We start from the raw sequence: 14,812 nt of genomic DNA on the forward strand, positions 1-14,812 counted from the left end.
ACTTTCAACCTTCAATCGTCTGTAATCTATTTCATAAAATATCTTGATAATCACTGATAGAAAAAATCTAATTTAAATTTTAATGTTGTGGCGTATCCAAAACTTTAATAATTGAAAATATAAGAAAATCGTTTGTAAAAAGTTATTTTTCCAAAAGTTAAATTCATTTTTCATCTAAAAAAAACTCAAATTGATTTTTTTTTAAATTCTGGAGTGTGTTGAAACTAAAGAAATACACTGAAACCCCGTTGGTTTGACACCAGCTGTTGTCAAACGAACAGGGTCACTTTTTAGTTTGACACACTCTTTACACGGAGCTCACACACATTACCAAACGTTGGTTTGATAGGAAGTGTGAGTCCCGTGTAAAAAGTGACAGTTCAGTGAGTGTAGCTAAAACTACAGGTTTTCTTCTCTTCCCTACAGATCCACCGATCGTGAGCGTTCAGCTGGGCTCGACGCTGGTGCCGGACGACATCAAGGAGGGTGACGACGTGTACTTTGAATGCCACGTGCAATCTAATCCGGCCTGGAAGAAGCTGCACTGGTTCCACGGGGTTAGCCCATCCTTGTTCTTTTAAAAGAAATGATTTTTCCATAACCGAGTTTTTCCTTTTTTTTTTGTTCCACCCCGCGCTCATTTCCTTCGATATTGGACTCATTACCCCAGGACACGCTGCTCCTGCACAACGCTTCCGCCCGGGTCATCCAAACCAACCAGAGCCTGGTGCTGCAGAAGCTGGGCAAGCAGTCGGCCGGATATTACGCTTGCAGTGCAATCAACGACGAGGGCGAAACCGTCAGCAATCAGCAGTTTCTTCGGGTGAAACGTAAGTGTGTTGCGACTCATTGTTTGGTCCATCACTCATCTAGAGTAGATTTTTTCCTTTTTTTTGGTTCCGATCAAGTCCTTCCTACATTGTTAGCACTATGCCAAGAATGGCCGGAATTTCGCGCGAACGAGATTGCAAATCAATTTCCGGTGATTTTCTTGCTGATCTAATTATTGCTCCGAAAGTCATACAAAAAATGGTAATGTTCTTTGTCGGAAGGGCCGGGGAATGGACAAATAGCTGTGATAAAGGCGCCTTATAATTTGTTTTGTTGAAAAATTTAAGAAATACATTCATCCCTTTAATTTAGAGCAATTAAGGGATCGCCCAATGAGTAAAAAACACCGGGGTTATGTTACAGACATGCCCAGCAAGACAAAGAAAATGGTTAGATAATAGAAATTACTAAATTGTTCGTAATATTTAATTTGACAACTTATGAAAATCTTATTTGCGGCCAAGCTAATGACGAACAATACAATATCTCCAAAAACTTTGCAAACATTTCTGGCTTCAAAGCAAAACTCTCTACACAAGGCAGATGTATTATGCACCAAAACCACATTTCAGCTCGCTCGACCCACCACTTCCGATGCAAAACCCCGAAAAGTCAAACGCAATTCCAAATTCCGTAACCCGAACCTCCTCGGCCTCCATCACCACCCTCGGAGGGACAACCACAGCAAATCGTAACGCGGATCAAATCAGTAAGTTGGTTGCAGGTCTGTTTGTGCGTCGGATTGCAGCAGCACCCCGTTGTTGGGTTGGGTTGGGATTGCTGCTGCTGCATCCCGAAAACGAAACAAGCTTGGCCAGTGGCCACATCCTTCCTGACCTGCCCCGGGGGCGGCCAAACCGCCGGACCACGTGCACGCGCATCACGCATTTGTATATTGATTTATGCAGTTTGAGGTCAGCGCGTATAATCTAGAATTAAATTTAATAGCATTTTAATCAAACATGTCCAATCGCGCTGGGGCTTGGGAGGCTGATATGGGCTTGGTTCACCCTCTCTCCCCTCCCCTCGGTTCTGGTCCAGACGATGACCAGCGCGGACAGCACGCGTGGCCAACCTGGGCGGCAGCGCAGTGTGTGGGAAGTTCCAATAATTGCTATTTGCATGTGATTTGAATTTTGCTAAAATGTTTGTCTGCGCTTTGTATGTGTACGGCAAAATTCTCACATTTGATCTCATTATAACGGTGGTCAACGGTGGGGCTTTATGAATTAAATTTTTCCATTTTACGCTGATGGTAACAGATTTTCCGGGGCACAATGTTTCGGCAATGTTTTCTGGAATGCAATTTGCATTTTGCAACATGGTCGTATAATAGGATTTGCGGCATATGCTTGTTTTTATCTCAGCTTGGGAGCAAATTGAAATAACGATTTCGGTCTACAGTGCAACACTGAATTGTTGTAATTTGGGCTACCGGTTTTGACAATGTTTTATAATAATCATTTGGCCTTTTGATGTTAGTTGAATAATATGGTTGAAGATCAGCCTAAATTCACAGTCTGCATTCCCTTTTAGTAACAACTTTGTTAGCCAAAAATCCAAATTCGAACCAATTCTGAACTATCTAAAATAATTAAGAAGGAGATCTCCTAAATGTTAATTAAATCTGGGGTTTTATGATTTTTCAAGTTTAAATTTGTTGATGGAACTTGCTAAACCTTTGAAAAAAAAAGTTGTTTTGTTTCAAAAGAAAAAAAAAAATGTAAAATCGCGATAACTCATGATGTTTATAAGTGAACACCTTATGTTTCTATATATGTAATATTTTTTGTAATTGTCTGCTCTACAACGTTGTAAAACGTTGTTACACACTTAAAAGTAACCCTGAAAAGTTATAAAAAACACGAAATTTTAAAATAAAAAAATATTGTTCTAAATGAAATAATGACCCTTCTGGGTCATTGTAGATTCAAAAAGTACATAAAATTTCCCTTAAAATGATATGTTCCAAAAAATTTTACAGTTAAGTAACGGGAAATGGCAGATTTTTGAAAACTTTTTTAGTGTTTTCTTCGACGATAAAGAAGTTTTTTTTCGGAATTTTGAGTACGCCATCAAATTGGGCGTCCAAATTTACATAAAATTCCTCTTGTCACTAAATATCGATCTCATCACCGTTTCAGGCTGCAAATAATTAAAAAAAACACCTCTTTTTTCGCATGTTCAAAAATGAAAGTGGTCGCACCGCCCCTCTGTCTCGAGTAGAGCGTCCAAATTTCCCGTGTTTTGAATTTCCCGGAAAATGGGAAAAAATATTTTTGTAATCCCGGGATCCCGAGAAATTTTTGAAACCTTCATTAAATCTATGTTTTCATTATATTTGTTATGTTTTTCAAGCTTGAAGTCATAAAATTAGCTTAATCATATTATTTGGTGATTATCTGCACTTCAATATAAACAAGGACGAAAGTTTTTAAATAAATCAAATTGAAATAAATTTATTTTTGTTCTTTGTAATGCTTTGGATTATAAATGAACTACAGTGTGATTCAAATTTAATAAGTCTTATATAAATTTATTTCTTTTTCATATGAAATGACCAGAAAAGCTGGAAAAAATTCTTTGAAAATATCTCTGTCAAAACAAGATGCTACAACAAATAAAATGACTCCAGTCAATGTAAAATATTAGATATGTTTTGAATTTCATGTTTTATTTAATAAATGTTTATACAACAAGTGAAAAAATGAAGATTTTTCAGCACGAGTTGTACATTTATCGGATAAATCTCGATAACTTTTTCAAAATGTCCTTCAAACTCTTGGCGCAATAATTTTTTGAAAAAATAATCTAGAAATACGACAAGTGCTGGGAAAAAACAAGTTTCACAACAAGTGGCATTTTTTTGCAATCCCGAATAGACGCTTTTTGAATGGAAATTAACCGTTAACACTGGAACGCCCAACGCATGTCCAACTTACACGGACGCCCAAGCCTCCCAAAAAAGGTGGAACGGTAACATTAACTCGCTGGTTCTCGGGCATTACTCAACCAATCGGGACGATTCTTGTTTCCAGTGATTTGTTAGGATGTCTAGATGATCTTAGAACTTTGCAGAACTCAATTTGATGAAATCTGTAATTTCTGCGACCGAAAACATTGTTCCACCTTTTTCAAAACGACTGCCTCCGCGGAATTTTTGGCGAATTTTTTTTTACACGCGAAAAAAAAAAGTTGGAACGATGTTTTTGATCGCAAAAATTACAGATTTGATCAAATTAAGTTCTGCAAAGTTCTAGAATCATCTAGACATCCTAACAAATCACTGGAAAAAATAATCATCTTGATTGGTTGAGTTATGTCCGAGAACCAGCGAGTGGAAGTTACCGTTCCAACTTTTTCGGAGCCTTGGGCGTTGGAATGTTAAAATAAAAAAAAATAAAATGCTGAAAAGTTAAACTTTCGCAAAAAAACTTTTGCAAAACCATTTTTAACAAATTATAGAAATGGAGATTTTAGAGCAAAAAATATGTGAAATTGTTTTGTTCTGTTTCTGTGTCAACCAAACTCATTCAAAACATCTTGCAAAAATTTAGCTTGAAAGCTTTCTTAATTTGTTTCATTTGTCCTGATTTGTCCCACATGTCGGTGTTTGATGAATAATAATTTGATTTGATTTTTTTTAATGTAAGTTCATAAATGAACGTAGATATCTCAATCTTTTAAAAATATATAACATCAAATAGGAAATATTTAAAGCGCTTGTCATTTTGCAGATCAGTAAACTAAGATTTTAACAGTTTTCCTTAATAAACTTAATGAATGCTGATATATGCTGAATACAATTTATAAAGCTTTAAATTTTTATCGATTATGAGGTATTCAACTGTTCATCTTTTTCCACATTCCAATCTGAATTTCCAAACCAAAATATATTTTTTTTTTAATTTCGAGAATCCCTGGGACAAATTATAAAAAAATCCCGGGATTCAAGAATTCCCGGTTTTGGAAAAATCCCAGGAATTTTAACCCGGCAATTCCCGGGCTGGGCGCACTTGTAACGAGATATCAAAAAACGCACCGAGGATTCGTGATCAGGGACAAAAATTACCCCTTAGGACAAAGTTTCGCGCAAATCGAAGAAGGGTTGGGCCAACTGCTGTGTGAGTTGGCGGAGAAATACCCATAATTTATGGTATAGTTTTTGGGACATGGTTTTCAGATACATGAATCTCGATTAAAAATGTTCTGATGAAAAAAAAAGTTGTTTTCTATAAAACGATACATTTTTCATTTTTAACTTTTTGACGCCCATGATGTATTTTTTTTGTAAATTTAGTTCTAACTGTTTTTTTCCAAAATCTAACTATACCAATTTAATTTGCATTCAATTTGATCAGGTTATGTAAAAAACACACCAGTTATGTTTTTAATGCTTTCCTCAAGTGAAATACTTTGTTTTTATTCCAAAATATCGCAATTTATGTTGCCCAACAAATAAGCTGTTTTAAAATTACATTCTTATTTTGAATTCTCAGAAATTGTTAACCTTTGATAGGAAATGTTTAGACGAGCTGATTAGTTCAATATGATCAGTAAATTTAAAAGAATTAAGTCAGATGATATTCTTAATTTGTAGAGTAATTTTTCAAAACAACCTATGAATCATGGGCAGGGTTGCGAATGAGCGAGCGCTCACGGAAAGCTTGCTCGCTCCAGCTGGAGCATGAGTTTTTATCAGGTAGCTCGTGCTCGCTCACGCTTACCGGAGCGTTTTGCGCTCACGTGAGCTGGTGAGCCAAAGTAGGTAGTTGTTTTTCCTGTTGAAGCATCTGCCTGTTTGGAACGAAGTTTCCAGAACTATCTCAGCACAGGCAGCAAAAACAAACAAGAAAGTGGTCGAACAAACAAAGCAAAGCAATGAAATGGATTTGGTCAGCGAACCGAAATCTATGTTCTATTTAAAATCTAGACATTTTTCGAACAAGGAACAAAAAACTAAATTCATAATGTAAACATTCATTGACGTGAAGAGATGCATTGTTTGTTCACAAATCAAATCCATATTGTATTGTTGTTATGTACAACAAAAAAAAAAAAATGACAATTTATGTATATTTTATTTATTTTTAAATAATCTTTTAAACAGTTACAAACATCCATGTTCAAAAAATCATATATAACTTGTAATTGAATATTTTCAGAGGTTTGGTTGCGGAAGTGTTGAATAAAATCCACTTGTTGGAAGAAGAGCCGCCCTTTTCGTGGTGAAAAATATTGACAATTTATTTGATTTGAGTCAAAAGAGTTATTTCAACCCTTAGGAATTTTGAGGCTTATATTTAAAAAAAAACTGTTTCAAAAATGTTACCTTATTTTTCAAATGTTTGCCAAATAGAGACTAACCTTATAGAAATGATCAGCCGTTTCTAATCACTGAATCATTGAAAGATTTAATAAACGGATTTTTTTAATAGTAGCTCATTCTGACCAGCAGTCTGGAAATGTAATCAAAACACTGTTTAGGTACATAAAACAGTTTAATGTTATATTTTAATCAACCAAGCATTTAACATTGAATCGAACTTACCCCAGCACAAATATTCTTGAATTATTTCATTGTTTTTTTTTCTAAGGTTTACAGGACCTTTTACTTAGCCGTCTACACCCCTCCGCCCGCACCTCTCTAATACAATAAGGCCTTTAAATTCTAAAATATTTATACATTCAACTGCATGTATAAAAAATTATTTGACCCTTGCGAATCCAACCTTTTAATTAAAAACATGGTTGATGAAAATAAGCTATTTCAATTCATATATCATAAAAATTTGTTCACAAAGTCATATTTCCACAGTCCTACTGCACCTTAAGCAAAAAATCCATCAAGAATTGAAAAAAAAACTTTCTCAAAAGCGTTAATTGATTAGCGACACGTCCAAAATGAGCGCTCCGTGAGCGAAATATGAGCGCGAGCGCGAGCGTGGAGCAAACGCGAGCTGAAAAAATCGGAGCAAACGTGAGCGCGGGCAAACGTGAGCTAGCTCGCGCAGCGCTCCTCCTCACGAATGAGCGAAAAATGAGCGCTCACGAGCGCATGAGCGCGTGAGGAACGCAACACTGATCATGGGTTTCCTGTTCAGATGGGACCTTTTGAAAATTGGATTCAGATTTATTTTTTTCTGTATATTTTTCTTTCTGTATAACGGGAATTCCCGCATAAATGACATATTTCCTGGGAAACTGGAAATATCTTTTTACGGGAAATCTTGGAATTTCCTGGGACAGGAAATGGGACGCTCTACTTTGGTCATGTTTAAACTAATATCCTCTAGTTTTTATGTCAAAATAAGTATTCTGTAATTTTTGTACATTTCAAACTATGTTTTAGGGAAACAAATAAACATATTAAGCATGAATCAGCAGTTAAAGAATAGCGAAACTAATTGGGTAGCCATAATTACAAAACTTCAATGATTGTTATTGAATTCGTATAATTAGCAGATTATACAGATAAAATCGGAGTACAAATCCTGTGAAAAGCAAGCATTTAGTAACTTTACGCTTTAAACATAAATGTAGATATTAAAAATAAATCAAAATTCCACAAATTGCGGACCAATAACACACAAATTTAAATTCTATCAAACTATTCCCACGGTGGCTGCATGATATTTCAAAACATCTGACCACAATACCATAAACATAAAACGAAAAATCAAAAACGCTCATAGCACTGAGCTGCGGTTTGATGCATTATCAGAAACATTTTGCAGAGGGAAGGAATTTAGAGAACCAATAAAAACACACACATAAACACACATATTCCCATCAGCGTTGCAAATCGATGTTCAAGAGTTCAAGGTCGGCGGTTGTTGGTCAGCTGCTGCAGCGTGCAAATCCTTGCTTTTCGCAAAAAGGAACACGGTGAAAATTTAGGTTTTGTAACTTGTTAAACTTTTTTTTAAGGGTTTGTGAGTTTTCAACTTATGACGATCACTTTTCTTTGATTTATTGTTTCCTTTATTAAACAAAATATTCAAGCGTTTTTTTTTTTCAAATGTGCACAAACAGTGGCAGTGTCACACAAAATGTCCGCAAATCCATGCAGCATAATGTGGTGGTGGTGGTGGTGGTAGTGATCCCACCAGCGAACTTTGGCCGGAAAGGACACATATTGTCGAATGTTCCGTCGTCGTCGTTGCATGCTCCGGGGAATGCCAGCGAGAGCATCCTGACTGAGGGAGAGGGCAAGAGAGAAAGAGCGTGCGAGTGCAAATATTGCAGCCAAATACGACGAAACCCTTTTTCGAAACGCATTGGGACATGTTGGGACTGTTTGGCAGTACTACCTGCTGATTTTACGATTGCAACCTTGTGGAAAAATGGTCGCCAACTTTGTACTTGTTTCGGTGATGTAAAGTTTGTTGGGCACGGTTGCAAAGTTGATAAATTTTAAACTCAATTTTGGGTAATTCTCTACCAACTCACACGAAATCGGGAAAAGTTGCCCCGACCCCTCTTCGATTTGCGTGAAACTTTGTCCTTAGGGGTAACTTTTGTCCCTGATCACGAATCCGAGGTCCGTTTTTTGATATCTCGTGACGGAGGGGCGGTACGACCCCTTCCATTTTTGAACATGCGAAAAAAGAGGTGTTTTTCAATAATTTTCAGCCTGAAACGGTGATGAGATAGAAATTTGGTGTCAAAGGGACTTTTATGTAAAATTAGACGCCCGATTTGATGGCGTACTCAGAATTCCGAAAAAACGTATTTTTCATCGAAAAAAACACCAAAAAAGTTTTAAAAATTCTCCCATTTTCCGTTACTCGACTGTAAAAATTTTTGGAACATGTCATTTTATGGGAAATTTAATGTACTTTTCGAATCTACATTGACCCAGAAGGGTCATTTTTTCATTTAGAACAAAAATTTTTCATTTTAAAATTTCGTGTTTTTTTTCTAACTTTGCAGGGTTATATTTTAGAGTGTAACAATGTTCTACAAAGTTGTAGAGCAGACAATTACAAAAAAATGATATATAAACATAAGGGGTTTGTTTAAAAACATCACGAGTTATCGCGATTTTCCGAAAAAAAGTTTTACGTTTTTTGTATTTTTTAAAAAAGCAAAATTTCAAAATCGGGCTTCGTCATGCACACGGTCTTCACCCTGAATTTCAGCTGATTTGGTCCATTCCATCTCGAGATATGGCACGCGTAAATCAACTCGGTGTTTCGAGAAAAACGCTCAAAAAGTTTGACAGTCCGCTTTGCGCACGGCAAAATGTTGAGCTTAAAATCGTCTCTAACTCAGTTTAATCATGTTATATCTTCAAAAAACATTCAGGAGTGATTGAAAATAATCTTTTTAGTAGATTCAATAAATTTTCTGTAAAATGAAATTTTGTGATTTTCTACATGTATGTAACCCCTTCAAACGTAAATTTAAAAAAAAAATGTCTTTAAAAAATAAAAAAAAACCTTTTATAATTCTGAAATATTGAGCAATTCTCTACCAAAACCGGATATGGTTTTTTTTAATTGTATTTTTTGATTTGGCTCAAACTTTGTGGGGGCCTTCCCTATGATCAAAGAAGCTATTGTGTGTCATTGGTTCACCCATACAAGTCTCCATACAATTTTGGCTGCTGTCCATACAAAAATGGTATGTAAATATTCAAACAGCTGTAACTTTTGAGTGAATTTTCTGATCAATTTGGTGTCTTCGGCAAAGTTGTAGGTATTGTTGAGGACTTTTGAGAAAAAAATAGGTACACGGAAAAATTTTTTTTCACTTAAACTCAATTTCCCAAAATACGTATTTTTTTATCTTCGAGATTTTTTTATGTGCTTTAGGGGACAAAAATCCGCAACTTTTGAGCCATATAGAAACATGGTCAAAAAATCTGCCGCCGAGTTATGATTTTTTGAAAAAATATGAAGTTTTATGCAAAAACAAGTTTGACATTACTTTTTAATGCAAAATTGAATTTGCAATCGAAAAGTACTTTACAGATTTTTTGATAAAGGGCTCCGTTTTCAAGATATAGCCATCGAAAGTTTGATTTTAGCGAAATATTTGCAGTTTTTCAATTTTTAAAAATAGTGACCATGAGTGACCATTTCTAAAAATATTTTTTTTGTCAAGTTCAGAAAATTTGCTAAAAAATTGTCTAAGAGACATTGAAGATTGGACTCGGGTAGAGATAGAGCCGCTTTAAGAAAAAGAAACACGAAAATTGAAGTTTTCTAAATCTCACCAAAACAACCCACCTTTTTCTAATGACGATATCTCAGCAATTAATGGTCCGATTTTCAATGTTAATGTATGAAACATTCGTGAAATTTTCCGATCTTTTCGAAAAAAATATTTTGAAAATTTTTAAATCAAGACTAGCATTTTAAATGGGCGTAATATTCAATATTTGGCCCTTTTAAAATGTTAGTCTTGATTTAAAAATTTTCAAAATATTTTTTTCGAAAAGATCGGAAAATTTCACGAATGTTTTCTTAAAGCGGCTCTATCTCAGCAACCCGAGGTCCAATCTTCAATGTCTCTTAGACAATTTTATAGCAAATTTTCTGAACTTTTCAAAAAAAAAAAAATTAGAAATGGTCACTCATGGTAACTATTTTTAAAAATTGAAAAACTGTTTGTGTTTGAGTCAAATAAAAAAATACAAAAAATAAAAATGGTCGAAATCGGCCGATTTCGTAGAGAGTTGCTCTGAGAACAAAACTAAACATTTTTAAGATTTTGGCAAGTGTTTGGAAGTGAAGTTAGTTTAATGTTTGAGCTTCCAAATCGTGGTTGAAGTTCAAAGTTTGTTGAACAGATCTACACGTAACAAATAAGTGGTTCGAGTCTCCCCACTCTCTATCAATTTCAACTTTTCATATAGTAATAAAATTTATAAATTCCCCAATTCATCCCTGACTAAGTTTAACAAACTTGGCTCTCCCAATTGTTAACATTCGTTTTAACAACTTTCTCCACAATATCAGAAAAAAAACCCTAATTGCTTGATAATTTCCATATCTTCCCTCCCGCAATCCAGGACCAACCAAAAAACACCTAGTCAATAATTCATTCCTCCCATTTACAGATGCTCCGGTGTGTGCACACGAAAAAGTCGTCCTAATTGGTGCATCGAAAAACGAAAATGTGGAAATTTTATGCGCGATTCATGCAGATCCGCCCGCCAGGTAAGCAAAAGTTGCACAGAACCAGCAAACCGTTGAACGCAAACAAACAAAAAATAGATTTACACCCATAACCACCCACTTGCAATGGTTCCCAACACTTGGGAGCTTTTGAACTGGGCTAGCCGGGACGATGGGAGTGGTTTTTCATTAGTCCGATATAGCAGCAAAGTGATCTGATCGGGTTTGAAAATGAGAGAAATAGCATGAGAATTGTACTAATCGATGTTAAATCTACAAAATAAGTTATGTTAAGTTGAATATTTTTTTGTTAATCCATATTGAAGATGAAAAAAACATATTTGTTAAGCTTCAATCGTCAACGCGTACTTATTAAGACGTTTTCAGCAAACTTCCAAATCATCTCATTAGACGAACCCAAATGAGTCGAATAATTCCACCAAGCACCGTGAAAATCCACCTTACTTTTTTCCAAGCTCTCTCTCTCCTTGTCAGTAACTTTTGTGTACTTTTTTAACGCAACGCGACTTGTGCTATACACACCATCTAGCAGCGCGACATCGACCAAAGTTTGTCGAATAAACCGTAGCAGCATCAGCAGAAAAAGAGACAAGTTTAACGTTCAAAGTTTGGTTAGCAAAATACAACTTTTTTTCCAGTCCCAGTCCTCGTGGTACAACATGGTTGAAGAGCGTGTTTATTTATTAAAAAGTTAGCCCCGCATGTTTCGCAGATTTTTTCGCTTAGCTTACTCCAACCAAGTTGTGTTTTATATCTCTGCCAAATGTCGGGGACACACACCCACACATACACTGATTAAGCATACTTTCGGTTAGAGCGACTCAAACAACTTTATCCTCGAGCCTTTTTCCCATGCAGCTCGTCGTGTCATGTTTTAACCCACGGTCTAACTACTGCGTAACTTCAAACAAGAAGCACTGCTTATTAAAAAATTTCCCTCCCTAGTAATTGCTAACTGAATTAAAAGTCAGTTTAACGGTTTAAAACCAAAACTTTGAGGCGTAAATCCTCGAGGCATTTTGAACGTGGTTTCAAAAGGCGAGAGAACTCATCAAAGCGTTTGCTTAAGCTTGTCGATTCGTTTTTTTTCTCTTCTTCTCTAAAACTAGAACTTTCCACTGGCGGTTCAACAATTCCGCCGAGATTCTGGAAGTTGACCCGCACCGGTACTCGAACCATGGAAACTTCAGTGTGCTGCAGTACACCCCGGTTACGGAACAGGTGAGTGAATGTCACATAAATTTATATGGTTTTTGAAAAAAATATACTTCCCTAAAGCTAAATCATTTGAAAAACCGATCCACGAAGAAATCAAAATTGACACTAAATAAATAGTGATTCCAAATTAAAATTGATATTCTCATCAGTAACCTACTTTCATTCATGTTTCTATTTTGCAATACATTCTATTTGTCCGTGCACTGTAGGGTGCCCAGAAAAAATAACCCCCAGCTATAGCAACGGAAAACGTCTTATTTAAAGCATCTGTGTAAATTTTGAACGAAATTGGTTGAGATTGACCCATTGTAACAAGTTCGAAATGTAGAAATATCATCAGGATGTAATATAAACAGTCAGTTTTAAGAGAATGCAAGCAAAGTAGGAGCAATTCTCTGAGATTTCGGTCATTCGATTTTTTCTGTATTTTTTAATCCGGCTGAAACTTTTTTGGTGCCTTCGGTATGCCCAAAGAAGCCATTTTGCATCATTAGTTTGTCCATATAATTTTCCATACAAATTTGGCAGCTGTCCATACAAAAATGATATGTGAAAATTAAAAAATCTGTATCTTTTGAAGGAATTTTTTTATCGATTTGGTGGGGACTACACTGAAAAAAAAATTATACACGGTAAAAAATTTTTTGGTGATTTTTTATTTTTTACTTTTTGTCACTAAAACTTGATTTGCAAAAAAACACTATTTTTATTTTTTGATATGTTTTAGAGGACATCAAATGCCAACTTTTCAGAAATTTCCAGAATGGGCAAAAAATCTTTGACCGAGTTATGATTTTTTGAATCAATACAGATTTTTTAAAAAAATCGAAATATTGGTCGCAAAAATTTTTCAACTTCATTTTTCGATGTAAAATCGAATTTGCAATCATAAAGTGCTTTAGTGAATTTTTGATAAAGTGCACCGTTTTCAAGTTGTAACCATTTTTAGGTAACTTTTTTGAAAATAGTCGCAGTTTTTCATTTTTTAAATTAGTGCCCATGTTTGTCCACCTTTGAAAAAATATTTTTGAAAAGCTGAGAAAATTCTCTATATTTTGCTTTATTGAACTTTGTTGATACGACCCTTAGTTGCTGAGATATTGCCATGCAAAGAGAAGTTATTAGATAAAATGAGGGTTTTTTGGGTTTCTGAATGATAACCAATAAGCGTCCAGCATTCAGGTAAGAATGTCTTAGTAATTTTTTGACAGATTTTTAAAGTAAAACATTTTAATATCTGGGAAATTTACTGTTCCACATATTGTTAAACTTTTAAATCAAGTCTTTTTTTTTATTTTTGGAAGCTAAAAACATTACGTGAAATAACCCAAAAAATAGACAGTTATCAACATTTGATGAAGATCCTACATCTGAAAAATTACATAAATCGATCAAATGTTGTGCCCTTCACATTCTGGCACACTATTTGTAACCCTGCTGTACGATAAATAAAAATCTACATGTTTAGGACAAGTTTAGGAGTCACAGTTGTACTAGAAACTGTGTTTTATTATCTAATTATTTTGATTTAGATCACAGGCGTTGTTACACGGGTTAATCCTAACATTGCTCCCACCATATTCTATTTTCCAGGACTACGGTACCCTATCCTGCTGGGCTTCCAACGAGATCGGAACCCAAAGCGAACCCTGTTTGTACCAAATGATTCTGGCAGGTAAGTACCTACTCGGAAATGCTTCACTCCACAACCTCAATTTCATAACATGTTGTTTGTTCTTCTTCTCAACTCTGGTGCCGAAAAATACACATCCCCACACACACGTACGTGCGATTGCGTGTAAATCCGGCAAAACGTTTTGACCTGCAAACGACGACCTGTACACAAAACCACGGGTTGCATCATCACCACCTTCGTCGTCGTCATCATCAAACTCACACTCTAACACGAACGCTAATGAGGGCAGATCTTCCGGCTCCGGTGGCCAACTGTACCGTGTACAACCGGACGCAACAGTTTGCCGAGGTCCAGTGTGCACCTGGTTATGACGGGGGTTTACCGCAAATGTTTGTGCTGGAATTAGTCTCCAAAAGAACCGGTGCAAGAAGGTGAGTGAGTTTCAACACAAACGCAACGGGGTTTGGTCTGTGGGAGAGGAGAAGATGCTGGGATGACGAGTAAACAGGAGGAAGGATGAGGTACTATTTGACGTCAACATTTAACAGGGGCAATGAAACGCATTATACTTGCAACATGATTTATTTGAATAGAACTTAAATTCCTAGCGAGACTCATAAGTGAGATTTGTTGGTGAACTTCTGAATTTGAAATTCAGAAATCTAACACAAACAATTAGATAAATAGCATTGTGATACAAAAGTTGTGTCAAAATTAGACAATCACCTTTCCAGTGAAATTTGGAAAACTTGGAAAACTTCAAACATCAAAATTTAATCATCAAACTTCAAACTTCAAATTTCAAACTTCAAACTTCAAACTTCAAACTTCAAACTTCAAAATTCAAACTTCAAACTTCAAACTTCAAACTTCAAACTTCAAACTTCAAACTTCAAACTTCAAACTTCAAACTTCAAACTTCAAACTTCAAACTTCAAGCTTCAAACTTCAAACTTCAAACTTCAAACTTCAAACTTCA

General features: G+C 35.6%; 1 protein-coding gene across 3 annotated transcripts in view; it reads left to right on the forward strand.

Annotated features, from left to right (window-relative positions):
• LOC120420138 (nephrin-like) overlaps window positions 1-14,812 on the forward strand; it is a 95,453-nt gene that overhangs the window by 64,409 nt on the left and 16,232 nt on the right. For all 3 annotated transcript variants that reach the window (XM_039583092.2, XM_039583095.2, XM_039583093.2), the window contains exons 8-13: window positions 427-557; window positions 671-830; window positions 10,901-11,000; window positions 12,089-12,200; window positions 13,791-13,872; window positions 14,123-14,264. In XM_039583092.2, the coding sequence (XP_039439026.1) occupies window positions 427-557; window positions 671-830; window positions 10,901-11,000; window positions 12,089-12,200; window positions 13,791-13,872; window positions 14,123-14,264 (727 nt within the window). The remainder of the gene's footprint in view (window positions 1-426; window positions 558-670; window positions 831-10,900; window positions 11,001-12,088; window positions 12,201-13,790; window positions 13,873-14,122; window positions 14,265-14,812) is intronic.

This window comes from Culex pipiens, chromosome 2 (genome assembly GCF_016801865.2).
Source record: "Culex pipiens pallens isolate TS chromosome 2, TS_CPP_V2, whole genome shotgun sequence".
NCBI lineage: Eukaryota > Metazoa > Arthropoda > Insecta > Diptera > Culicidae > Culex > Culex pipiens.